The following is a 25,253-nucleotide window of genomic DNA, read 5'->3' as shown; positions in this document are numbered from 1 at the left end:
CACCCAGGAAGAAGGAGACAGCAGAGTCAGAGATGGACAGAAAGCGGAAAGAGTGTGGGACCCCCCTGTCTCTGTCCACCTAGCTTCTGCTTCCCCTTCCCCTCCATGCCTAAGGAAGAACCCCAGCCAAGACAAAGCTGCAGCCAGACCCCAATCAGACTCCTACACAATCCCAGGTCTCAAACTCTTGAGAGCAACCACCTCCCTTAACAACTGAGAAAGAAAGGGCTGGAAACTACAAAAGAATTGCAAATTAGAATCAGAGCTAAGGAGCTGCCCAAATTAGGTAGGCATTTAAACAAAAAGAGGTGGAAAAGAGGCGGGAGCTGTACTTCCAGAGGGATCTCGACAGGTCTTGTCAACACGGTGGCATATCCCACCCTAATCTCCCAGGCCCCCAACTCCTTACCCATTTTAAGGGAAGGAAAATTCACCAAAACAAAAGTTATTCATGAATGATACTTCGGAGTCCCTCTAGTCTGACCCTCTCCATTTAACGAGTGGGAAAACTAAGCCCAGAAAAACGATGTGGTCCCCGCAGAGAATAAGCAGCAAAGCCAGAGCCAAGCCTCCTAACCTTTTTCTTGTGCTTTTCCATCCTGTGGCTCTCTTTCTCCTTCTTTAGTCACCAGTCCTGGTGTTTAACCTCAACCTCATCCTTCTTGCGGCAATTTAATCCCGTGTCTGCCTTTCCCTACCTCTACACAGATAAAAACCAGATATGTCTGCTCCATCCATAGGCTCAAAAGACCGCAATTTTTCTCTCCCTGTCCTCTGGTCCCAACCCCCACCCCTCTTCCAGGCAGCTTCTGCCAGCCTCGTTGGTCTCCTTTTCGCCTTCCAAACTGCCCCTACCCCTTGGAGACCCTTCCGTCTTCACTCCCCCAACCCCACAATTCCTCCCAACTAGCTTTTGAGTTTGATAGGGACCAAAAATGATGCTTTGGCAGCAGTGACGGATGGATGTGATGTGCCTCCCACGGGAATGCTATTTAAAGGGGCGGCCTCACAATCCTCTCCTTCCAAAGTGACAAGAGAAAAAGCCTGCTCCTCAATCTCTCCAGAGCTGCAAACTCAGCTCAAGTTAACTTCTGACTTCCTCAACCCGCAGCCTGGCCTGTGCTCCCGCTTCCTATTCAGGTGGGAGGGAGAGGACTTGACAACTCACTGAGGTGTGGGGGCTGAGGGGGGATTCATCTTCGTTTCTTTTGATGACAGGTACTTAGGAAGAGCAGGAGGCCCTGTGGGGGGAGAACTGGAAGAACACTCCTCCCCCAACCTCGTGAGTGCTTTTCAGCCATGTGCCTGCTGCTTCTCAGAGTCGAACTTTGTTGGAGAAGAACAGAGAGGCACAAGGACCTACGTGAGGGAAGTCTTAGCCCTAGCTGGGACCTCCTTCCCTCTTGGGCCCCAGGGCTCAATTTGTAGCTGTTCTAGTCCTCCCAGGCAAAGGGTCACCGGGTAAGATCCCCTGGGCGCTGCCCAGCCCGACCTGCCCACGGAACTGAACACCATCCTAAGAGGAGCAGACTTTGCATTGCCTGAAGGAAAGGGAGCTCCTGGGCAAGCATCTCACCCCAGGCCTGGTGGGAGGGATAATTCCAGCTCATTGCCGCAAACAAGTTAATGGAGATTTTAATGAAAACACTGCACTAATGAAAATGCTGAGGCTAGAACTTACTCTCTGCCTGCAAGACAAAACAATTGGAGTCAGAATTTCTCCCTGATAGTCATTCCTCATTTCCTTTTAAGGCCTGAATTAAACAAGCTGGGGATCTGAGAGCCTGTTTATGGGTGATTGTGTCCCCAGCTCTCAGGGGTCAGAGATCAGGGAAGCCTACTGCTGAAAATCCTGATGGGTCCCATCACCACATCTGTCCCTTCAGCTGGAGACATTCACCTTTTATTTCAGGTGGTAATGAAGCAGGAGAACTAAGGTTCTTGTCTCACGGAGTTGAAAAATGAGTTGAAAAATGAATCTCGCCTGACCAAGGAGAGGGAGTAAAGTGATAGGTTTTATTGAGTGAGGATACAGAGAGCTCTCAGGAGTGAGAAGTGTCCAGACCCGGGGCCGCTGAGGGCTTTTAGGGTTGATCTTTTATTGAAGGCTAACCAGGGAACTTCAATCCTTTTAACATCTCTACTGATAGCACCACCAAGTAAGGATTAGTGATAACACCTTCAATGGCTTACTTCCTTTTTAGGGTCTGGTAATTCTTTGTTGGTCACAAGTAGTTGTTATAAGAAGACCCCACCTCTGACACCTGGGACAGGATGGTCTGGTTTGTTCCCTTTAGTTTCCTTACAACTTCCACATTTGGGGGATTTTTTTGTAAGCCTGATTCCGTAGACTGCTACCTATCTCTCCCTGCCTAGCCCTGCCTGTCCCTTACTCAGTGAAGCCACCATGCCCTCACCTTCTGTTTGCTCATTTTAGAGTCTCTGGATTCTAACGACCAAGTCTTCCCAGATGAAGAGGCAGTCTGGTCAGGTAGAAAATGTATAGGATTGAAATCAGGCTTCAGTCCCGGTTCTCGATGTACTGCTAAACATGTGACCTTCATTAAATCATTAAACATCTCTGAATCTATTTACTGGCCTAAAATAGGGAAGCCTTCCCCAGCTATCTTGCAGAATTGTCATAAAGGATGCGAGAGCACTTTGAAAAAGTATACATAACAGAAATGTGTGTGTGATTACATATTTGTAAAAAGGTATCAGGTCCAATGACAACATCTTAGAAAAGGAGAACAGATTTCTACTGCCAAGAGTTAGGGAAGGGGAAGAGGAAGTGATTGTAAAAAAGCAACATGAGGGATCCTTGTGGATCTTGACCGTGTTAATGACAGATGCACAAACCTACATGGGAAAAGCTGTACAGGGATACCTGGGTGGCTAAGCCAGTTAAGCATCTGTTTTCGGCTTGGGTCATGATCTCCGGGTCCTGGGATCGAACCCCACAATCAAGTCCCATATCCCCCACACATTGGTGTCCCTGCTCTACCTCTCTCTCCCTCTCTGTCCCTCTCACTCTGTGCTCTCGCTCTCACTCATTCTCTCTCAAATAAATAAATAAAATCTTTTTAAAAAGAGAAGAAAAAAAGAAAAAGCTGTACAGAACTAAATACATACACACAGAGGAATGAGTATAAGTAAAGCTGGGAAAATCTGGATTAGTTCATGAATTGTATCAAAGTCAATATCCTGTTTATGATAGTATACTATAGTTATCCAAGAGGTTAACTACAGGAGAAACTGGTAAAGGTACATAAGATCTCTCTGTGTTCTTTTTCTTTTCTTTTCTTTTTATGTTGAAGTATGGTTGACAACACAGTGTTTCTGTGTTATTTCTTACAAGTGCCTGTGGGTTAGCCACCTCAATTTTAAAAAAATAAATGTTTTGAAGTAAGCTTTATGCCCAACGTGGGGCTTGAACTCACAACCTTGAGATCAAGAGTCACAGGCACTATCCACTGAGCCAGCCAGGTACCCCCTCTCGATAAAAATTTTAATTAAAAAAAAAGTATCTGGGGCACATGGGTGGCTCAGTGGGTTAAAGCCTCTGCCTTGGGCTCAGGTCATGGTCTCAGGGTCCTGGGATGGAGCCCCGCATCGCATCGGGCTCTCTGCTCAGCGGGGAGCCTGCTTCCTCCTCTCTCTCTCTCTCTCTCTCTCTCTCTGCCTGCCTCTCTGCCTTCTTGTGATCTCTATCTGTCAAATAAATAAATAAAAATCTTAAAAAAAAAAAAAAAAAGGATCATGTCTACCCTCTAGCCCCTGCAGAAACTTACGCTATCCCCTGGGAGGCTCCTCTCAAGTAGCTTTTCACATGCATGGAACAGAGGTCTCCATTTCCTCAAGAACAAGATCCCAGAAGAGAGGGGAGGGTCTAGGAGGAGTCATTCAGATGCTTCTGAGCCTTTCCTTGCTCATCAACTTTGCCCTCAGTCTCAAAAGGCCTGACCCTGAATCACTCCTTTAGAACATAACAGCCCTTCCATAGCAAAGAAGGCCAACCAGCTGATGTCATGAAGCTGGATGCTCTGTTGCTTCTATCCTAAAGAGCAGACAATCGTTGTTAAGAAAAGCTTGTGTATCAGTTATGAGTCCCAAGTTTAAAAAGTATTGACTGAGCCTGGGTCTTGAGAAATAAAGATCAAACATGCATACAAAGTCCCAAAACAGCTATCAAATGGCTTTAATGAGCCCCAGATGGTTTTGCTAAAAACCAACAATTGCTTCCTTTTTTATCATGCAAATATGGACATGACCCTAATTAATCAGCTAGTTAATTATATTTGCACACTTCAACAACTCTCAACCTGTGACACAAGATCTGTTGCTCCAGTCCTCCCTGGCCATGGGTGCACCAAAATGATGGATGGGGCCACTGTTTCCTGCCATGGAGTTAACTAAATCAGCTTTAGTGCTATCTTGAACGCCCCAGGCATTGTGACACTTGAAATTCTAATTAGTGCAGAAAAGGCCCAAGTTGAAACAGCTTGTACTCCCTCAAGTATACCCACTTTCAGGGCCCTATAATCTAATGAGGTCTATGAAGTTTAAGATCTAGAAGAGAAATCCCTGCCTGGAGCAACAGCTGTACCCAGGATGACAAGGGGATTTGGGTTAAATTAGTGGCTCCAGATAGGAGGGAGAGTACCCCCAAATGATCTGGGAGGGAGACCCACATGACTCTGATCCAATTAGTTGTCATGTGACCTCATATCAGCTAGACTGACCCTCTGCTCTGGGTTGTAGTGATGGCAAAGAAAAAGCAGGCGGGGTTCCAGCGAAACAGATGGAAGAACTTACTGGTTCCCCACAAGGTGTGGGAGAGCAGGTGAGGGGGGCTGGGGCCAGTGATAACCTCTCACTGCCCATGGACGCAGTAGAGCTGGGGGCAGAGGACAAGACCTACGACTCCTGAGAGAGCCCCACAAAGGAAAAAGGGAGTTCCTTTGCTGCTGCTTTGCAGTAGGAGCAAGCTGAATGTTTGCTGAACACATTTGGAAAAGGAAGAGAGGAGATAATCGTCCTAATGAATGTGCAGGAGACAATAGCAGCTCCAGTGGGAGGATTATAAGCTCATTATGGTTTAATATGATGATTGATCATCTCTGCCCGCCAGCATTAGCCTAGAATCATGATGAAGGTCGAGAGACCCATGCCAGTCAGAGCTCAAGTGCTAGTCACAAAAGAAAACATACTTGCGTGTCACTCGTGCTTTTCATGGTAAAAATTCACACACGTGGTCCCCAATTCCCTCACTTTTCCAATAAACTGTCCTTCACCCCCACCCCCAACCCCACCCCCAGCCAGCCTGACCCATTTCTCTATGATTTCTCAGCCCTGGACTATTCCTCCATATGTTTGTTCATCAGCTCTGACTCCTGAGCCCATCTCTTGAGAAAACAGCTGTAGCTTCATGGGTCTAGGTAGGTCCAAAGGGTCCTTCAGTGGGTACTGGCTGCCACTCGGTTCAGGTGGAAGGCCCGGGATACTTCCCGGTAGGCATTTCGAAGCAGGACATAAGGGAAACAGGACTCCAACATGTCCAGGGTCAGGAAGGAGGACTCCTCCACTACCTGGAAAAGAACAGGTCAAGAGATGAGAACCACAGCTAGCATATAACTCTGTGATACCCTGTTCCTTCACTCAGTTCCCTAGGCCCTTGGAGGCCCTTAGAGTTATGAGTGAACAACGTTCCAAATCATACACCCCCTTCTTCCCACACTTGGTTTAGCTTTAGGAAAGCAATGTGGCCTCTTCGGCTTCATTATAATGGTCCCTGGGCCCCTTATCAGGGTTATATGAAGGACTCAGGAGCAGAAGGAAGGAAAGAATCACTTCTCTGCTGGCAGAAAGACTCCCATTCTCTCCCATTCTGGATGCCAAACCAAATGTGGCGGGCAGCATGGAAGCAAGTAAGGTTGGATTAAAGTGCTAATGACAAAGCTTTGCAGAGAAGGAAACAATCACCATGGCAGGCCAAGAAAGAAGGGCCTGGAATCCACATGGGTCCTCTTGTGCTGGGTCTCAGTATCCTCCCTCCCTCAGTACAGTGCTTGGGGAGCAGTAAGGATGCTGCATAAAGGAGCAGGCATGATTAATTAGTTTAATTAGAAGCCTGTGTGCTGTGGTAATCCCAGCAGCCCCCACAGCCAAGCAGAAAGATAGCTCGAGATGCCTGGATAAGACTGAGGGTAGCAGTGGAGGGCAGGGGGCAGGGGGCATATTAGCAAAGAGCCCCACAACCTAGCATTGTGCTAGAGGGTCCCATCCCTGAGGAAGGAACAGGGCGTGGTGCTTCCCTCAGTGCCCTCCTCATCCACGCAGTTGTGGGACTAAAAAACACACACTGGAGAGAAGTGTCCCATATCCTCTGGCAATTCACACAGATGGGCCCTCCCCAAAATGTCTGGTGTTTCAAATCCTGAAAATTCACTCAAGAAAGAGAATTAACCTTATGGACTCTAACATGGTTGTCTCTCTTTCAAGTTTTAAAATGTCGGAGATTCTGTTATTCTCAAATACAGGCACACACGATACACACATCAGCCTCAGAGGAACAGGCACTGCAGGCTGAAGGAAAAGTCGGCCAGGATGGGTAGCTCGGATCTTAGGCTGGTTAACAGAAGGAATTTCTGGCCAGGCAAGACTTTCAAACCTTAAGCCAGGAGAGAAATAAGGTCTCTTTTCTGGGATATGACCCTCAGGTACAAGGAAATGAGTGATAGCTTCAAGAAGGATCCACAGGCCCAAGACTTCCTAGTGTTTGCTCCATTAAGCACGGAAAATCACAAGGCTCCTAACTGGAGGAAATTCAAGGCAGTGGAAACAGCCCTACAGCAAAGGCTGAGCAACTTAGGTTCTCGGCCCAAATCTGCCCACAGATTTTGGGGGAGACCTTGAATGTCGTCTTTCCTTCCCTCTCCTCAGTTCCTTCACCTATCAGTTGTAAGGACTGGACTAACAGCCAGGATCTGATCTCATCCTGACATCTAGGATTCCACAATTCTCAGAGAATCATCTCCTCTCCCGATGTAACCATGCCAAGAAGTAGCCGGCTGCCCGGGGGGCATGGGCACTGCCCAGGCTTCACAGCCAAGACAGAAAGACCCCAGGGAGAGAAGGGCCTGGCCAGGAGCTGGTACTACATGAGTCGCCTCTTAACTCAAAATACAGTTCCTTCTCCTGTATTTCTGTAAGAAAATATTTGCATTTAAATTGCTTTACAGCAGCTAGTCCCCTGGTCTCTCCCTTTCACAGAAAGTGCCTGGTCCTAGCTCTGTCCCAGCTACTCTGCAGCCTCACCATGATGCCACCAGGGGCAGAAACCTTCCCACATGGGAGGGTGGAGGAGAGCGACAAAGCAGGAGGAGGCACGCCTGAGCGGCAACACAGAATCGCCACCTCCAACCTTACAGAGGTGAAAACTGCCCAAGGATAGGAAGGAGCACAACTAAATCATCCAGAAACTAAAACAAGCAGCAGAGAGAGAGGACTAACATTCACTGAGCATCTATTACATCCTAGGCACTTTCACATATATTTTCTTATGAATCCTAACCACTTCGTCAAAAGGATTATTGCCCACTTTGATGGATAAAAAACCAGAGTCTCAGGAAAGTTAATTAGATTGCCCAAGGCCATGCTGCTCCAAAGATTGTGCCCTTTCTAGCATACTCCTGGCATTTGGCCTCATCTGTCTCTACTGAGCTCTCTCCCCTCACCGCACACCCCCACACAGCCCTCACATCCGTTCTCCTCTTGTTTCCATCATAATCCTTAGTCCAATCGAGGCCTTTCTCCAGCTGTGTCTAGCTGAGACAGCTCCTACTTGATGCCTGTGCACTTACAGGAGACCCAGAGGGAGGCCCAGGCTTGTCTGCGCCTAACATCTGTGGGCCTGGCAGAGAGTGCAAAAGGAAGCCTACGTAGCATGGGACTAAATAAATCAAACAAACTAGTTTGTTCTTTTTCTTCACAATCTCCCTTTATAATTTCATGAAAGGCCAGGTTTGAATTCAGAATTCTTAGGACTCTTCAGAGTTCTCCGAGAACAAGGTGGAGTGGACCAGCCCGGTTTGCGGGGCATTTGTGGACACATTCGGAATTCCCATCTGTGCCTCTGAACTCCAGCCATAGGTCCCTTGGCACTAGGGGTACAGGCACCAGCAGCACTGCCTGCCTTGGCAGGATGGACTCGGGGAAGAAGCTCGGCACCAACTCTGCGTAAGCCCTGCAGATAGGCTGCAGCCACTTAGTGGAGAATTCCGAGGTCCTAGAAATCTTTAGCGTGGACTTCCGGGTGGAGCACTGGCCTGTCCCCGCAGGCCGGAGGCCTCTGAAACACAAGGGCGGGAGTCCTCCTGACTGTATCTCAGTGCCGCACGAACCTGGAGACTCAGACTTTTAGAGCGAAAGAGTGAGTAAGCATGTTGAAGAGGAAAACAGGGTCATGAGGAAAAGATTTTTTTAAGTTAACTGAGTCAGAGTTCCCAGAACTTTCTGCCAAAGTAGCGAAAAGCCCACAGCTTGGGAGGAAAGAGATAGGAGCTGCCTGATTCACGGCCCACCTGGCTCTCTGTCTTGCAGCTCTTCATTGAAAATTCCTTCCCTCTTCTGAGCCCCCATCTCCCCTCCCCCCATTCCTCTCTGTGTTATTCAGCACCCTCTCTCCACAGTACTTTTTAAGGACAAGACATGCAGCAGTAGGGAGTGGTCAAGTAAAATCAAACAGGAAGTGAACCAGCAGTAACCAATGAGGGACACAGCTGCCCCAGCAGGTCAGATTTGAGAAAAAAGGGCCCAGTCAGCCAGCGGCCAGGAAGGCCCTGTGCTACAGAGGAAGTCATCGAAGACTCTACCTTGGGAGTACAGGACAAGTCTGGAATGTTAACCAGAATGTGAGGCCTAGATCCAGAGAGTCAGGTAGATTTCAGTTCTGAGTTCGTGCTTTTGAGTGATGACAATGGCAGAGACCCAGAAACCCTCAAAAGGGGTCCCCCGTCTGGCCTTTGCTCTCTCTGTGCCCAGACCAACTTAAACCAGATACATACCAAGCGCATGAGCAGAGAAATGGATTCCCGATTTCGTGTTTTAAGCTTGTCAGTCTCCTGGCCAAGCTGCAAGAGGCTGACAGAGGCCACCTGTAGGGGAAGAATTTGTAAGAAAGCAGATTTTTATGGAGGTCAGAGTAGGATAGCCTCGGGCTACAGGAAGTTAAGAAAAGATCAAGGAGGGGAGTTAAGAAGTGCTGGGATGTTCCTGGAGACTCCCAGTGGAAAAGGAGCAAACCCCTTGGCTTGAGAGCCACACATTGCCTGTAAACCAGGCAGGGCAGACAGCAGCAGGCTGCTTGGGGAGAGATCGAAAGGGCTGAGCACAGAACCTAGAGCAAAGGCAGGAGCTTAATCTCTTTTCCTAGGCAGCCTTCAGACAGCAGTGTCACCAAGCTGTTTACAGCTGACTCCCCACAGGACTAGAGACAGGGCTGGGCCTCTGATTCAGATGCAGAGCTCTTCGAATTCTCCTCCTGTCAACTCCCAAGTGGCTGTTCCCCTCCCGTTCACCTCCAGGCCCCCAACAGATCAAATAAGGAGGAGGAAGAGACATGATTAACTGTACCCCAGGCCCAGGTTACTCTCATTTTGCAAACAAACAGGGCAAATGGGAAAAAGGAGAAGCAGGTCCCTTCTCACCCCATCTTAGAGATCTGCTGTGAATATTCTTCATATCTAAGAGGCTCAGAACCCATTCAGATTGGCTGGCTGACCCCATTTAAATGGAGACCCTCTAACTCAGCTTCCAGCATAATGGTATGATTCCAGAGAGAATATGATCTAGTGTGTTTGCTCCTAAAAGGAGACAAAGGAGGCCCTAGTTCTTAAGTCAGTCCCATGCCTTGCAAAGGCGTAAGCTCCCCATTCTGAGAATGCTCAAGCTGGCAGTGGGTAATGGACCATGTATCAAAAGTATATGGATGGAATTCCTCCATGGAGGACTAAGATGGAAAACTCCAGGGCCTCTTTCAACAATGGAAAGAGATTACTTATTCTGTGTTTTTCCAGAGGCAAAACTAAGATCAATGGTGATAGCTACAGGGAGTCAAACTTTGGCTAAAAATGTTTTCTAAAACAATTTTTTTCTTGAATAAATTGGATGTGACCTGCTGTAGAATCAGCTGCCTGGTTAAAAGCTCCAGTCCTAGAAATGGAGACCAGGGATTCTCAAAGTGAAATCCCAGGATGAACAGTATCAGCATCCCCTGGGAACTTGGAAATGCAAATTTTCCAGCCCCACCTCAAGTCTACTGAATCAGAAATTCAGTAGTGATTCTTATTTATGCTCCAATTTGAGAATGTGGAAAAAATTTGACTTTTCTGTCAAGATTAGAGTTAGAAAGGGCCTTAAAGGCTCTAAAACTCAGCATCTCCAACTTGATCGTGCAGCTGATCTCTGGGAGACTTTATTAAAAACAGAGGCCTGGGGCACCTGGGTGGCTCAGTCGGTTAAGCCTCCGACTCTTCATCTTGGCTCAGGATCATGAGCTCGGGTCACGAATTTATTAATAAAAGTAAACAATTATCTATTTTTATTTAAAAATCAATTTATTAATTTTTTAAAAAACAGAGGCCTGGACTCCTTACCCTGGGATATTCTAATTCAGTACATCTGGCATAAGGATCAGGAATCTCTATTTCAACAAGCTCCCTGTGATAGTCTAAGGCACCCCAACGTAGTGAATCATAGATTCAGTTTAACCTCCCTATTTAATAAATGGGCAAAATGAGATCCCAAAAGTTTGGTTCTTCAGAGGTCACACGCATCTTAGTGGCAGATCCGGAACTAGAACTCAGATTCGCTGGCTCAGTCCAATGCTCTTTCCAAGTAGTCCGGCAGAGGCTGAAACACCAGCTCTCAGGGAATTTAGAAGAAACTCCTGCCTTTCACCGAGTGGCCACTCACTCACTGAATGAATTAGGGGAGAGGTTAGACTCCCAAGACCCGCTCAACAAGGACTATCTATGGACTGAAGTCACACCAGTTCCCGCTGGACTTTGCAATCTTCCATTTCATCCCCAAAGACTTTAGAACCTCCCATGCCTTATAGCCTAGGGCCACTTACCACCAGAAACTCCTTGAGGTGAGTTTCAATGTTCTTGTTGTAGAGTGTGAAGAGGGCAGCAGACACCTGGATGATGGCTTTGGTCAAGCAGTGAATATTGTTGTTGTAACCTAGGTTATGATTGACAGGAGAGAGAAACAAAAGGGAATACAGTGAGCTGCCCCAGGTTGAGCCCAGCTGGTCGTCTCTCTGTTTTCCAGGCTAGGCCACCCCTGTTTGACACCAAAAGCACTAGGAGGAGTGTGGGGAATGATATACCTAAGAAATATGAGGACATGGTTAGGATATTAGGAGAAAGATATTCCTAAAAATTTCCACTGGAATTGAATTTTACGGATAGTTCATTCTCATGTATTTCTTGAAACAGAACTTTTTTTTTTTAAAGATTTTATTTATTTATTTGACAGAGAGAAATCACAAGTAGATGGAGAGGCAGGCAGAGAGAGAGAGAGGGAAGCAGGCTCCCTGCTGAGCAGAGAGCCCGATGCGGGACTCGATCCCAGGACCCTGAGATCATGACCTGAGCAGAAGGCAGCGGCTTAACCCACTGAGCCACCCAGGCGCCCGAAACAGAACTTTTTATACCCGAGTCAGAAGCCTGGATTCTCCAGGTAAATGTATCCATCTTCATCTCCCTACCCCAGGAGACTGACCTAAATAGTACTGGTTGCTCAAACTACTCAGAGTAGTCCTTACTTACCATCCGTCTCAATACTGTAGAAGGAAGAGGGGTCAGTGGCCAGGAGTGGGAGGGAAACTGCAAGAAAGATCAAGAGCAGGCAGGCCACCTTATATTCTTCCTCAGGGGATGAAGTATCTGGTAAGATGGAAAATAGTAAAGAGAGAAGTAAGGTCAGCAAACAGGAGTTATCTTCTACAGAGACCCTATTCACAGAACTGTGGGGGTCACATAAGGAAACATCTATGAAACACTTTCAAAAGCACTCCAGGCAAGTCATTGCTGAAGGGGACAGGATTAGCCCCCCACTTGCCATGAGGGGCCCAATCCTAGAGGCCTCCTCTGGTGACTGGAGCAGAGCTCTTAGCGAAGGGCTCTGCAGACAAGTGGTCAGAGTTCACTGTCAGCTGCCAGATGGAATGGAGGGAGAGGCAGGAAGGAGAGGAAAGAGGCTCATGAAACCAAGAGAGAAGGGCTAGTCTAGCAGTTTGGAAAGGGCTTAATGCCAGCCCCTTGGTTTCATCCCATTCTGAGTGCGCGTAAGAAATGTGAAATGTCAGAGACAATGGGAGACCAGGGGAAGAAGTGAGTAGGGTCAGGGTGATTCTGTGGGAAGGGAGGGTACCAGATCACTCTGGGGAACCTAGATGTATACCACACAGCTCAGCCTGAAATCTTATGTGACTGCGGATGGCTTTCTCTTGGTTTCATTTGAATTAACCTGATTTCCCCTACTAGATTATAAGTTCCTCTGAGGCCTTGTCAAGCATCAAAGAGACCCTCATTTAATATTTTTTAGTCAACTGACAGGTCCATTGGTTGGAACCTGGCTAGGGGTCTAAATTGCCTAAGTATTTTCTGGGGGTTAGGGACTACATTTTCAGTCTTTCTTTAGCTCCCAGCTTATGTGCTCAGAATTCAGAATCCTAAATAAAGGCTTCTTTGACATTGACATTTGCCCACCTAGAAATACAGCCCAAGCCCTCCCTTGCCCAGTTCCCCCAATTTTACCAGCTTTCAGATTGGCGATAGCAGCCACCAGGGCTGGGTCAATGTCACAGCCCACTCCTGCAGCAGAAGCCAGCTCAAAGACACTCAGGGTCACCTAGTAGAGAAGAAAACAACATTCTGGACAGGATTCCCAGGAGAGAAGTGTTTGACAGAAGCTAGAGGGAGCTGGGGATTCCTGGATCACAGATCCTAGACTTCTGGTGTGCTATCATTTTATCTAGGTATTCCTTTCATGGCTTTCCATAACCTACAGGGGAAAGGCACAAATGCTTTTGTTCAGCATTGAGATACCCCATAGTACCCATCGACTTGCTATTTTTCCCTCAGGTGCTTCCTACAATCCACCTGGCCCGGGTTACCGATGCACTGTCTTCAAACTACACCTCACTTCCTGACTTCCAGACTTTGGTTCATGTGCGTCCCTCTTCCACAGTGTCCCTTCCTGTCCTCTACTTATAGCTAGGTGACACCTGTCCTTTGAGGCTTAACTCAAATCTCATAGGGTCTGTGAAGCCCTCCTCAAACACCTCAGCCCAAACCCATCTCTCCCTCCTTTAGTAACACCACTGGCTTAGCGTGGCTCACACAGCGGCCTGGTGTGAGCAGTTAGTTTTTCAGAGGGGAGCGAAGACCTATGGCTCGTCTCACCACCTAGAAAACAATCCTTTAAAACCTCATGGCCGGGGCGCCTGGATGGCTCAGTGGGTTAAAGCCTCTGCCTTCCGCTCAGGTCATGATCCCAGGGTCCTGGGATCGAGCCCCACATCGGGCTCTCTGCTCAGCAGGGAGCCTGCTTCCTTCTCTCTCTCTCTCTGCCTGCCTTTCTGCCTACTTGTGATCTGTATTTGTCAAATAAATAAATAAAATCTTAAAAAAAAACAAAAAAACCTCATGGCCTCCAAGGGGAGAAAAAGGCCTTGGAGTGAGAAGCTCTGGGTTCAAATCCCAGAAGGACCACTTTATAAATGTGTGACCTTGACTAAAAATTACTTCACCTCTTTGAGTCTCAATTTTCTCATCTGTAAAACTGGGTTGATAATCCCTCACAGAGTTGTTGTAGAGATTAAACTAGACCACTTGTATAAAACATCTACCCTACACACTCAGAGTCACTAATAGATCAATAAACCTTATTCCTTTCCTCCATCTACACATAGAAGGCAAAGCTTTGCCACGTTCCACACTGCCCTTTATTTTAAATTCCCTTTAGCTAAATGACCGTGCTCATGGTAACCGTGGCTGGGGAGATCAGGGATCTGATCCACAACCTGTGTGATGTTCTGAGAAAGAAAGGGATGACTGAAGGGGCTCCTGTTTTCTCTTTCCCTAATCTTCACATTCCTCTCAGGCATAACAGAATCTCTGATGGACAGGCCACCGTCCCCCCCCTTCTCTGCTCCAACCTGCTTATTTTCACAAGCAGGCAGAGCCTAAAACTCAGTGCTGCCCAGGAGATACGGGTAGACAAGCTCTTGACAGTCTAGATCATTCGTTCCCAGCATCGGCAGCTGCCAGAAAGCCAGGTTCATCATGAAAGAACGGTCAGAAGGAGCAGCCATTCAAACCCACACGGCTCCCATGACTGCTTCACCCTTAACATCGGGCAGAGAGAGGGGGAGATTTCACAGATTTTTTTATCTCAACGTAAGGAAGTTTTCCCCAAATACCTAATTTTTTTAAAAGATTTTATTTCTTTATTTGACAGAGAGATTGAGAGAGAGCACAAGCAGGCAGAGCAGAAGGCAGAGGGAGAGGGAAAAGCAGGCCCTCCACTGAGCAGGGGGCCCAATGTGGGGCTCAATCCCAGGACCCTAGGGTCATGACCTAAGCCAAAGGCAGTCACTTAACCGACTGAGCCACCCAGGCACCCCTCTCAATATCTAATTTTAATTTTTTCTGCTAACCAGTTCCCTCTTAATCATAGGCCTCTCTCTGTTAAAGGAATCAGTTGTAAGAGAAGTGCCCTGTTCTATGCCTTTGAATGCTCTTGTTCCCAGCCTTTGGCTATATATCCTACCTAAGAGACTTGTTTGTTTGAGGTGATTCAAAAGACAAAAAGATGCAGCAGACATGTGGGAGGTGCAGAAAAATGGTTGTTTACTCAGTGTGCCTGCAGAAGCCCTTCCTTCTTACATTTCTGTAGTAAATGGGGGCCTGAGCCAGGTGACCCTGATGTAGAGGAACCAAAAGGTTTTAGAGCAAAGAAAAAGGAAGGGCCAGGAAAAAAGGCAACTCTGAGCGCAGGCAGGGTGGGTGGGGATGGAAGCAATAAATCTTTTTACAAAGAAGTACCTAAGCTCCTGACTGAAGAGGGTATCTAATTTGCACACTTTAGGGGGAAACCTACAGATACTATCCTAGATCTTAGCTTTCCCCAGCAATGTTTCCCCACCTCCCACAGGTCAGCCAGGCTTCCACATTTCACCAACCCCTCATGTGTCCCCAGCTCTGGCCTCTCTCTCCAAGAATATTGTCCGACCAGTGCTCCTCACTCCACAAAATCTCTTCCAGTGCTTTCATATTCAAATGCTGCCTCGTCTCCCTACAGTATTCCTCAGAGCCGCCCCATGCCCTTACAAAAGCCCTGGCTACATCCTTTTCAACAACAAAATCTCCTAAGTGGATCCTACCTCGCACTGTCCCGTACCTTGATGTCTGTGTCTGGAGTGACAAACTCCTTCAGGCACTCGATGGGACCCATAAGAAATGGGCAGTGGGAGGAGAACACCTGGAAGAGAGAGAAGATAAATGAGTCCCCAGGACAGGGCCCATACCTTCAGAGATAGATGGAAACTAACAAAAAAAGGGCCGAGACTTAGGCGAGGACCCCACCAGCCTCCCACACTGTCCCTTTCAGTCTGCCCCTAGGTTTCTGCACTCGTGTATCCCCAGAGATCTTCTAGGACCTCTACCAAATTAAGTTCCTCCTTTCTCCTCAATGCTCACCATACGTTTCCACGACTTGTCATACCAACCCCTCCCTCAGAGGTCCCAGCTCACCTCCCGAAGTCCCTCTTGGGCCATGGCCCTAAAAGTGAGGATAACTCCAATGATGGTCATGCGCTTCAGCACGTTATCAGCCCCTGAGGAGAATGGAGAGCGTTGGAAATGTAGAACTTAGAAGAACAATGATAGCTTTGCTTCTGCGGACCCAGCCCAGCCCCCAGATCTCCTCCCCAGACCCCTGTCATCTAGCAATGCCATTCCACAGTTCCTTCTCCCGTCAGGAAGGTGCTCACCTGTCAGCTGGGGCAGCAGAGAAGCCATCAAATCAGTCTTGCTGAAGTTGGATCTGATCTGAACAAGTACATCCATGTTTTCCACCACCAGCTTCTGCAGCCAGGACACAGGGACATTAAGCAGGGAAAGATGAAACCGTGGTATCTCTTCCCACCCACCACCCACCTCCATCTCCTACTCCTATCCCTTGCCCCAGGCCTGGCTTCCAGAGTACCTTCAGTTCCACAATCTGAGAGGTCACATGCCACATCAGGTTTTCACTCAGGAACTTCATGCCATAGGGGCCCAGGAGTTCAGCCAAGGCCCGCATCTCTGCAAGAGAGTTATAGAGGTCCAGGAGGGGGGCTTTAGGGGGCACTGGGATGTGGACAACACAGGTAGAGAGTATTCTGAACATTGACAATGACTTTCATCCAGGAAAGGAAGTGGGAAGTTGGGGAGCAAAAGTGGCCTGAAGTCCTGCGAAATTATTCTGGTGACAGGTCTGGTCTGCCTGTGAGACGAATCAGCTTCTCCCCTCTGGTACCTCACACAAAGATTTACCACAAGTGATATTTACTTTATATTCTTCCAGAAATCTACACTTTTCCAAGTCCCTTCCTGTGGTACCTGGGTTGCTCTTGCTGGGCTAGCTGTACTAACTTTATGAGCTGTAAGACCTTAAACAAGTCACTGATCCTATCTGAGCCTCAGTTTACTTCTCTGTAAAATGAAGAAGTTAGTATTTGCCCTGAATATTTCACAGAGTTGATATGAGAGTAAATAAGATACCATTATAAAAACCTTAGAAACTTATAGATAGGGTGCCTGGGTGGCTCAGTGGGTTAAGCCGCTGCCATTGGCTCAGGTCATAATCTCAGGGTCCTGGGATCGAGTCCCACATTGGGCTCTCCGCTCAGTGGGGAGCCTGCTTCCTCCTCTCTCTCTGCCTGCCTCTCTGCCTACTTGTGATCTCTCTCTCTGTCAAATAAATAAATAAAATCTTTTTAAAAAAAGAAACATAAATATTTATGATTAAAGGACTGCCATTATGATAATTATTGACAGCCCTCTGAAGTATATGACACATCCTTCTGGTTTAACAGACATGGGAGAGTTAATTAAGTGCTTGTCGAAGGTCACTTACCCAGGTTAAGGGCTGGTACCTGAAACCTACCGTGATGTCCTACTGCCCCTTACTGTAGATACCACAACCAGTTCCTTATCTAAGGTCTGGGGTCTTCGATGTTCCCCACCTCTGCTTCCCTCACTGTCCAGATTTTTCTATCCTTGAGCTACCTTTTCTTTTTTGTAATCAACACACATCCCCAGAATCCCAGTTGTTTCTTCCTCTGAATCCCTCCTCCTCTAGTCTGCCCAGATGCGTTATCTATCCCTACCCACCCTGTCTCTGGCTGTTTGTGAATTAAATGAAACCTGGCTGGGGAAATCCCCTGTTAGAAACACTAGAGGGGCACCTGGATGGCTCAATGGGTTAAGCCTCTGCCTTCGGCTCAGGTCATGATCTCAGAGTCCTGGGATAGAGCCCCGCATTGGGCTTTCTGCTCAGCAGAGAACCTACTTCCCCTTCTCTCCCTGTCTGTCTCTCTGCCTACCTGTGATTTCTCTGTCTCTGTCAAGTAAATAAATAAAATCTTAAAAAAAAGAAAGAAAGAAACACTAGAGACAAATCCAAATAGGAAGGAGCTCGTGGATGATCTTTGGCCGTGGGCCATCCCAGGAGAGAAAACCGTGAGAGACCAAAAGTAACCTCAAGAGACCAGTAGCAGAAAATTGAGTTTAATATAGTTAATAAGAGGTCAGAGGGGAAGACATCAAGGCTCACCCTCTAGTCCTTGAAGTCAGGCCCAGTTGATCTTGGGGTCTACCAAGGACAGAGGAAGTGGAACTGGTGAGAGCCCCTATCTGGATGAAATACTACCCATAGGCCTCTCCTATTTACAGTAGGAAGAACTGAGTTGAGAACTAGAAAAAACACTTCCTACCTGGTCAACTTGCTAATGCTAAAATGGCTGGCAGAGAGAAAGAGGAGCAGAACTGCCTGCTCTAGAGAGAAGACACACCCATCCCCCATCTCAGATCCACCAGTGTTCCTTACTCTAGTCTTCTCAACTCCAGGCTCGCAACCCTGGGGCATCCTTCTCTTTCCATCTATCTATTTTTACAGTAGCATTGCCCCATCACCATGGTAACTCAGGGAAATTGGGGTGGGGGTGGTAGAAGGGGGAACCAGCCTTACCTCCTGCTGCTCATCAGTTGTCAGCAAGACCTAAAGCTGATTTTAGATGCTGCCTACAGTTTGTGGGTGGAGCTGATGAGAGGGGACATCTGAAACCTCCAACGGGCAAAGAGTAGGGTCTGCTTACTGATGGAGTATGACTGAGGGTAAGAAGGGGACGGAGTTGGACAACAGAGCTGTGTGCTCTTCCATAACACCTCCCCTCAACCAAGGAAGGGAAGAATGGAGAAGGCAGGATCATGGAAAGATCCCCCACATGCCCCAGACAACATGCAGGATCCATGATTTATACGGAGGTGAGAGGAAGGTGGAAGCAGTACAATAGTTCATCAATCAGTCGGTAAAACAAATCCATTGAAAGGATCTGTATGGCTGCCAGCCCTCTTTAAAAAAGAGAACTCATTCAGTCCACAATTGTTTCCCACTGGCCTGGAGACACCAAAGCACATCTACACGTTGGGAGGCAGCACTACATATAACTAAGCACCCAGGTTGTAGAACTTGACTGCCTTGAGTTGAAATCCCAGTTCTACCATTTATGAATGGGTGACTTTAAGCAAGCTCCTTCAGCTCTCTGGGTCTCCGTGTCCTCGTCTGTAAAATGACGGTAATGAGAGTACCTATCTCAAAGCCATTGTGAGGATTAAAGGAACTAATACATGTGAACCGTTCAGAACTTAGCCCACAATGAACATCATCTGTTATTTTATCATCATTGTTACACATTAGCAATCCAAGCTCTGGCTAAGTAAGGCCCTAAAATTTATCCCTAAGATAGAAGATGCCATGACATCAGAACTCTATTTAATAATTCCAAATATCAGAATGTCCGCCTTACATTTATCCTTTACACCTCATTATATGCCCCACTCTTTATTCTGTGTAGAAATGGAAAATATTCACCACTCTTCTAAAATTAAACCCTTTCACTGACTTGAGTGCCCTGTCTAGCTCCTACATCTCCCCCCATTTTCCCTCTCCACCTGCCACCCCCAGGCCACTCCTCAATTCTGGGTCTCACTTAGGATTCTCTTTATTGTCCCTAACATGTAATCTCACAGAGATGCCGAGGAGCATACAGAATGAGCCTCTGGGAAGGTAGGAGAATTTAGATGAGTTCTGTAGGCTGAGGTCCTGTACTGAGGGGAAAGGCTCAGCTCCTTGCAAGGAGACCAGGCCCTGGACTCACCAGAGATGTCAGAGAACTCCTCTGCGCTGAAGTTCTGCTCCCCCTCTCTGGGAAGGCTGATGAAGGCCTGCATGGCTGGGGAGAGGATGATGGTCCCACTGCTCGCCTGTCGAAGCAGACTTTCTAGGTACCTACAAGATTGGCCAAGAAAACACACAAGATTAGCATTCAATCCTTTCTCCATTGCTCCCTACCACTGCCACTGGGCTCAGGAAGAGAAACTCTGCCAAAGGCTGGGGTGGGGAGAAGAGACTCAAAGAAGACAGTAAAACACTCTAATTATCACCCCAAGCTATTGGCTCAAAAACAACTGGCAGTAATGTAATTCCGCTTCTCCTCCAATCTACAGGGTATTTCACTGGGCTGTCAAATGTAACAGTGGGCACTCCCTCCCTCAGCCCCTGCTCTTTTTCCAACTGTTCTCGCCCCTCACCCTTGGCCTTTCTCTGTCAGGTAAGACAAGCCCAAACTGACAAGAAAAAAATTCCTACTAATTGGGATCCTTTGAAACATACTTAGCCTCAACCTCCCCAGTGAGAACATTGGACCGATAACCTAGGATTCTGGAAGCAGATCCTAAGTCAGACCTCCCGCACAGACAGAAGCCTCGTGAACACTGGATATCCGGTCTCCAGATATTTCCCCCGACCTCCAGGCAAGCTGGAAAACCCCCCAGGGGCTTGGGGTCATGATCCCAGGGTACTGGGCTCGAGCTCCATATTGGCCTCCCTGCTTCTGCTTCTCCCTCTCCCACTCTCACTGCTTGTGTTCCTCTCTCACTGTGTCTCTCTCTGTCAAATAAATAAATAAAATCTTTAAAAGAAAAAAAAAAAAAAAAAGGAAAGGCCTCCAGCCACTATCAGCAAAGGAGGGCACGGACGCCACTCACCCAGCCACTGGTTTTGGGCCCAGGTCCTACATAAGTCACAAGCTAACCACGGGTGGGCCAAACCCAGCCATCAAAGGTGAGTTTATTTTTTCTTTTAATTTGAATTTGTTGTCAAAATTTTGAACCTGGGAGATTTTACATTACAAATAAGATTTTATTGGGGCAGTGATCAGGTGGAAGTAGGGGGTGGCCACCTGCCAGTCTTTCCCCAGCTCAGGGGGTTATTAGCTGCCAGGCTCCTGCTGAACTGATATTGGAATCAGAGCGCCACCCAGTGGCTTGGGGAGGTAGGACTCCAGCTCCTTTCCATCCTTACAGCCTCAAGGAAATATTGCTAATTCCTACCTCCTCTCATTTTGGAGAGGAGGGTCCCTTCCTATTCAAAGCAATCTGTTAGACTTGACATGCTCATGTCAGAGGTGAGGCAACAGTATTCTGGAGATACGGTGTTAGATAGTTTTCAGGGAAAGAAGCTGAACAAAAAGAGAAATAAAAGAACTTCAGAAAGAGGAAGAGAGAGCATTTGAAATTAAAACAGTGAGAATCCAGAAAAGGAAGATTAAGAACTGGAGCTTAAGAGGAAAAGGGTCAGGGGCGTCTGGGTGGCTCCGTCAGTTAAGCGTCCAGCTGTTGATTTCAGCTCAGGTCTTGATCTCAGGGTCATGTTCTCAGGTCAAGGGATCCAACACTGGATTGGGCCACATGTTCAATGGGGAGTCTGCTTGGGACCCTCTCCCTCTCCCTGAGCCCCTCCCCCCACTTGCACCAAAGTACTAGTGCACGTGCTCTCTCTCTCTCTCTTTCTCTCTCTGTCTGAAATAAATAAATAAATCTTAAAAAAGAGTGGGGGAGGACAAAGTTCAAATTTCTGCAGAGTAGATGAATGGATGTTACACGGAAGGTCCCCTGTGGACAGAAGGGGATCTGGGTTTGCCCTCCCGCTTATGGCTCTAGTCCTCAAGCAGAAAGAAGCCTATATTTGGGGGTCTGTGACCCTGGGAGCTAAAATGCCTGGACCGAGTTCTGACCATGTAATGAAAAAAGTCCTAACAAAGAGGTAAGGAGGTGGAAGAGGATAAGCAACACTGACCAATTTGTGTAGAGAGTGGTAATCGTCTGTTCCCCACAAGAATCCAGTGGCTGTGTCTGCTGGAGGAGGGCATTGCGGATGACTCGGGAAACATCAACACCCACAAACTGGGCCAGTGTCTGTATGAAACTGATATATGCTTTGACTCCTGCCAGCAGCTCAGAAGGCCTTGCGATCTCCTGGGTCGTGGCGTTGTAGCCCGCCAGCCACACAATGGCTCTGGGTGACAAAAATCATAATCACAGTCACAATATCAAACACAGTAATGGCACATTTCTACTGCTTCCAGGCACGGTGCTGTGATTTAACTACAAATAGGATCTCCTTTAAATCTCATAGCAACCCAATAAGGTAGGTACTTTATCATTCCTGCTCTGCTCAAACCCTGCCCAGGTCCCCCCTCCCACTCAGAATAAAAGTCAAAGTGCTTACGATGACACAGAAACACCTACACAGTGTGCCACTCTCCCAACCTCTTTAACCTCACATACGACCCATTTGCCCTGGCTGCTTCTGCTCCAGGCCTGCTGGCCTCCCCTGTGTCCCTGGAACATTCCAGGTAGGCTCCCACCTCAGAGCCTTTGCATTGGCTAGTTCCTCTATCTAGAATGCTCTTTTCCCAGATCGTCACACACTTGGCTTCCTCACTTCCTTCAGGAGTTTACTCAAATGTCACTTTCTCAAGTGGGCATTCCCTGGCAACTTGAGGGAATATACTACATATTTCAAAACAAAACATAGAAGACTAGGGGATTATTCAAAATAATTCTTCCACTCATTTCCCTAATTGCTAACTGTAGTGCTCAAATCCAGTATCAGAAATGTTCCTCCTACCTCACGGGGTAGTGAAAAGAGAGGCACAGTGGAAGGAAGGGAATCTATTTTATCAAAATCTATATATGTCAGGAAATTTATACTCATTATGTATTACCTTTAATTTTATACCAATGCTCAATTACAAGGTAATTCTCATCATAAGGTAAATATCATTATCCTTATTTAAAAGGTTGGAAACTAAGGCTCAAAAAGTCAGAATCCTTGCTCCAGTGTATTTCCCGAGGGCCAGGATGTCAACACAGGTCTGCTGACTGCAAAAACCCCTCTCACTCTACTAAGCCAGTGGTGATCAGTTCTGGTTGTCCCCCAAAACTGCCTGTAGAAAGTCTCAGACGCTTTTCGTTAGTTCGATTTTAATAAAGATACTTGAGGCCTATGCCAGATCAGCCACATCAGAATGACCACCAAGATGAATCGAACAGAATCCAGCTTTCAGAATAATCCTACTAGGCCAGCATAGAAGACAAGGAAAGAATGGTACCTGTTGAGTCTGGCCTCCAGATGGCTGCTGAGATACTCAGAAGGGAAGATGGTATGTTCAAACACAGAGAAGCTGTGTACATGATTCATTGTCAGTGCCAATTCTGTCAAGTTTAAGTGTAGCTTGTCCATGCTGGGAAATTGAGAAAGTAAAATGAGCCTTGATTACCAATCAAAGGCCCGTCAAAATGAGCCTTGATGAGCACCAGGGTCTGGCGCTACCTGCTCATATCTGGGAAGGATATGTGACCCTCAGACCCTTTCATCTTCTAGGACTCCTAGACCAGTACACACTGATGCTGCCTTCAAAGGCAAAGGAGAAAATTCACATGTAAATACTTTCCCCACTCTCTGTCGTTCCTCACCACCATTTCCATGTTCCCTTGCTATACCTCCTTCCCTCTTCCTTGCTCTCCCTTCTTTGAGGAGTGCCACCTTGGCCCTCAAGGGCCCAGATCCTCACTTGGTGACAATGCAGCGATTCTTCCGGTGACTCTCAGCTCCAGGCTTGTCCCTCTCAGGCTCTCCTTTCCTGGGGGTCTGCTTCTGCTTCACTGTTTTCTTATTCTTGGCCTTGCTGATGGTAGTAGCACAGTGCTTAGGCAGGAGCTATAGGAACAGGCACAAGTGAGTAGAGAAATGAGATTCCTTCCTAGAACTGTCAAGAAGCTCATCTAACAGGCCCTCCACTAAGCTCTCTTTTTTCATTTTCTGCCTTTCTCTTTCTTTGCTTCTAGCATCTCTTCCTCCAAGGGGGGCCCACTTGAACTGCACACTCTTCTTTCAGTTTTTCCTAAATATCCCTCATGGTTAGGGCTCAACGGCTCAAAATGGCAGTGTCTTTTATGGATCAGATCATCAAGTCCCTGCCCACATCCTGAGAAAGAGTCCTTCCTTATGAAAAAATTCAAGTAAAAGAATAGGATCTAAGAGCTCCACTCAACTGCACTTTCTTGAATCTTCCAACCTGAGGAGAGAGTTGTTTTTTGCTTGTATGGAATGACCATCTACATTTCCATATATTCCATCCCATGGAGTCAGCTACCCATGCTACCGCAGTTCTCCAGAGACTCAGAGCTCACAACATGACCAGAACTCTTTTTCCATTTTTTTTTTTTTTAACAAGATAGCATATTTCTTGCTAGGTAGTTTTTTTTTTTTTTTAAAGATTTTATTTATTTATTTGACAGAGAAAGAGAGACCACAAGTAGGCAGAGAGGCAGGCAGAGAGAGGGGGGAAACAGGCTCCCTGCTGAGCAGAGAGCCCAATGCGGGGCTCAATTCCAGGACCCTGAGACCATGACCTGAGCCAAAGGCAGAGGCTTAACCTACTGAACCATCCAGGCGCCCCTCTTGCTGGATAGTTTAAACACCAATTCTGTATCCCTTCTCTCAACCAAGATACCCAGTCAGCTGCACAGAAAATGTAAGACAGCATTATATATTCCAGTATCTTCTTCAAGGTAATCATCTTAGAACCCTCTCCATTTAACCCAATGCTGCTGAGCATGTGCAGAACATGTCTGGAAACTCCCCACTCAGGATTACTCTCAGAACAACATAAGAGCCATGAGAAAACTGGTTTTGTTACTTCACAGTCACACTAAAAGATGCGACACTAAAGATATGTCAACCCTGAAATGGTGCCAAAATATCTGCAGTCATTTCTGAATGTAGTAAAAGACATAACCCCATTAGTAATGGCAACATCACCAATTACTTATTGGAAACGATAATTACGGAGGGAGCAACACTCACTTGGTTGCAAAAGTTCTGGTGTGTGAGAAAACAATGACTCATATCATGTTTTCGTCATCCTTGATGGAGCACTGAGCAAATCTCTTTAAGTGTGTCCCTTGCATGTAGTAGGTATTCAAATTGAGTGATGAATATACTCATAATCTTACTTACTTGCCTATCTTCTTTGCATTCCTTATTTAAATTTCTTTCTAATATGTATTTGTATTCCTTTTTCCCTTAAATCAGGACATTCCCCCAAGGGCAGGGATTGTGTCACCTCCTTCTGGGGCCCATCCTAAAACCCAGCACAGAGTTTAGAGCCCAGTAAGTACCAAATAATATTGCAGCTAACATCTACTGAGAGCCGTGTACTAAATATTTAACATGCTCAACTTCATTTCATCGCTAGGATATCTCTATGAAGGAACTATTTTTATGCACATTTTACATATGAGAAGATGGAAAGGTTATGTAAGTAATAATATTAACTGTCCATATGTATACACAACATGCACGCACATGCACACACACACACACACACACACACACACACACACACACACACATCCTGGCTCATCCTTCTCCCAAAGTTGCTACAAAACCTGACTCAAACCCAGGAAGGGTGGGTAGTCTAGGAAACCTAGAAGACTCCAGGGCAACAGCAGAAGAAGCTCCTCATTTTCAAATTTTCTGAGATTTAGATTGAGTTCAGCATGACCAGGTGC

General features: G+C 46.9%; 1 protein-coding gene across 1 annotated transcript in view; it reads right to left on the bottom strand.

Moving 5' to 3' along the window:
* Positions 1-4,123: 4,123 nt before the first annotated feature.
* The window catches only part of NCKAP1L (NCK associated protein 1 like), a 38,052-nt gene continuing 16,922 nt past the window's right edge, over positions 4,124-25,253 (bottom strand). The window contains exons 19-31 of the mRNA XM_032348484.1: positions 23,252-23,397; positions 22,790-22,921; positions 21,472-21,690; positions 19,493-19,623; positions 16,279-16,376; positions 16,064-16,157; positions 15,825-15,907; positions 15,472-15,552; positions 12,825-12,918; positions 11,835-11,951; positions 11,135-11,244; positions 9,066-9,155; positions 4,124-5,588 (exon numbers count right to left, since the gene is read on the bottom strand). Coding sequence (XP_032204375.1) covers positions 5,457-5,588; positions 9,066-9,155; positions 11,135-11,244; positions 11,835-11,951; positions 12,825-12,918; positions 15,472-15,552; positions 15,825-15,907; positions 16,064-16,157; positions 16,279-16,376; positions 19,493-19,623; positions 21,472-21,690; positions 22,790-22,921; positions 23,252-23,397 — 1,527 coding nt within the window. The 3' untranslated portion in view covers positions 4,124-5,456. The remainder of the gene's footprint in view (positions 5,589-9,065; positions 9,156-11,134; positions 11,245-11,834; positions 11,952-12,824; positions 12,919-15,471; positions 15,553-15,824; positions 15,908-16,063; positions 16,158-16,278; positions 16,377-19,492; positions 19,624-21,471; positions 21,691-22,789; positions 22,922-23,251; positions 23,398-25,253) is intronic.

Source organism: Mustela erminea, chromosome 6 (genome assembly GCF_009829155.1).
Source record: "Mustela erminea isolate mMusErm1 chromosome 6, mMusErm1.Pri, whole genome shotgun sequence".
In the NCBI taxonomy this organism is placed as follows: Eukaryota; Metazoa; Chordata; class Mammalia; order Carnivora; family Mustelidae; genus Mustela; species Mustela erminea.
The sequence above is the reverse complement of the archived record's forward strand: the minus strand, read 5'-3'. Positions and strand labels throughout refer to the sequence as shown.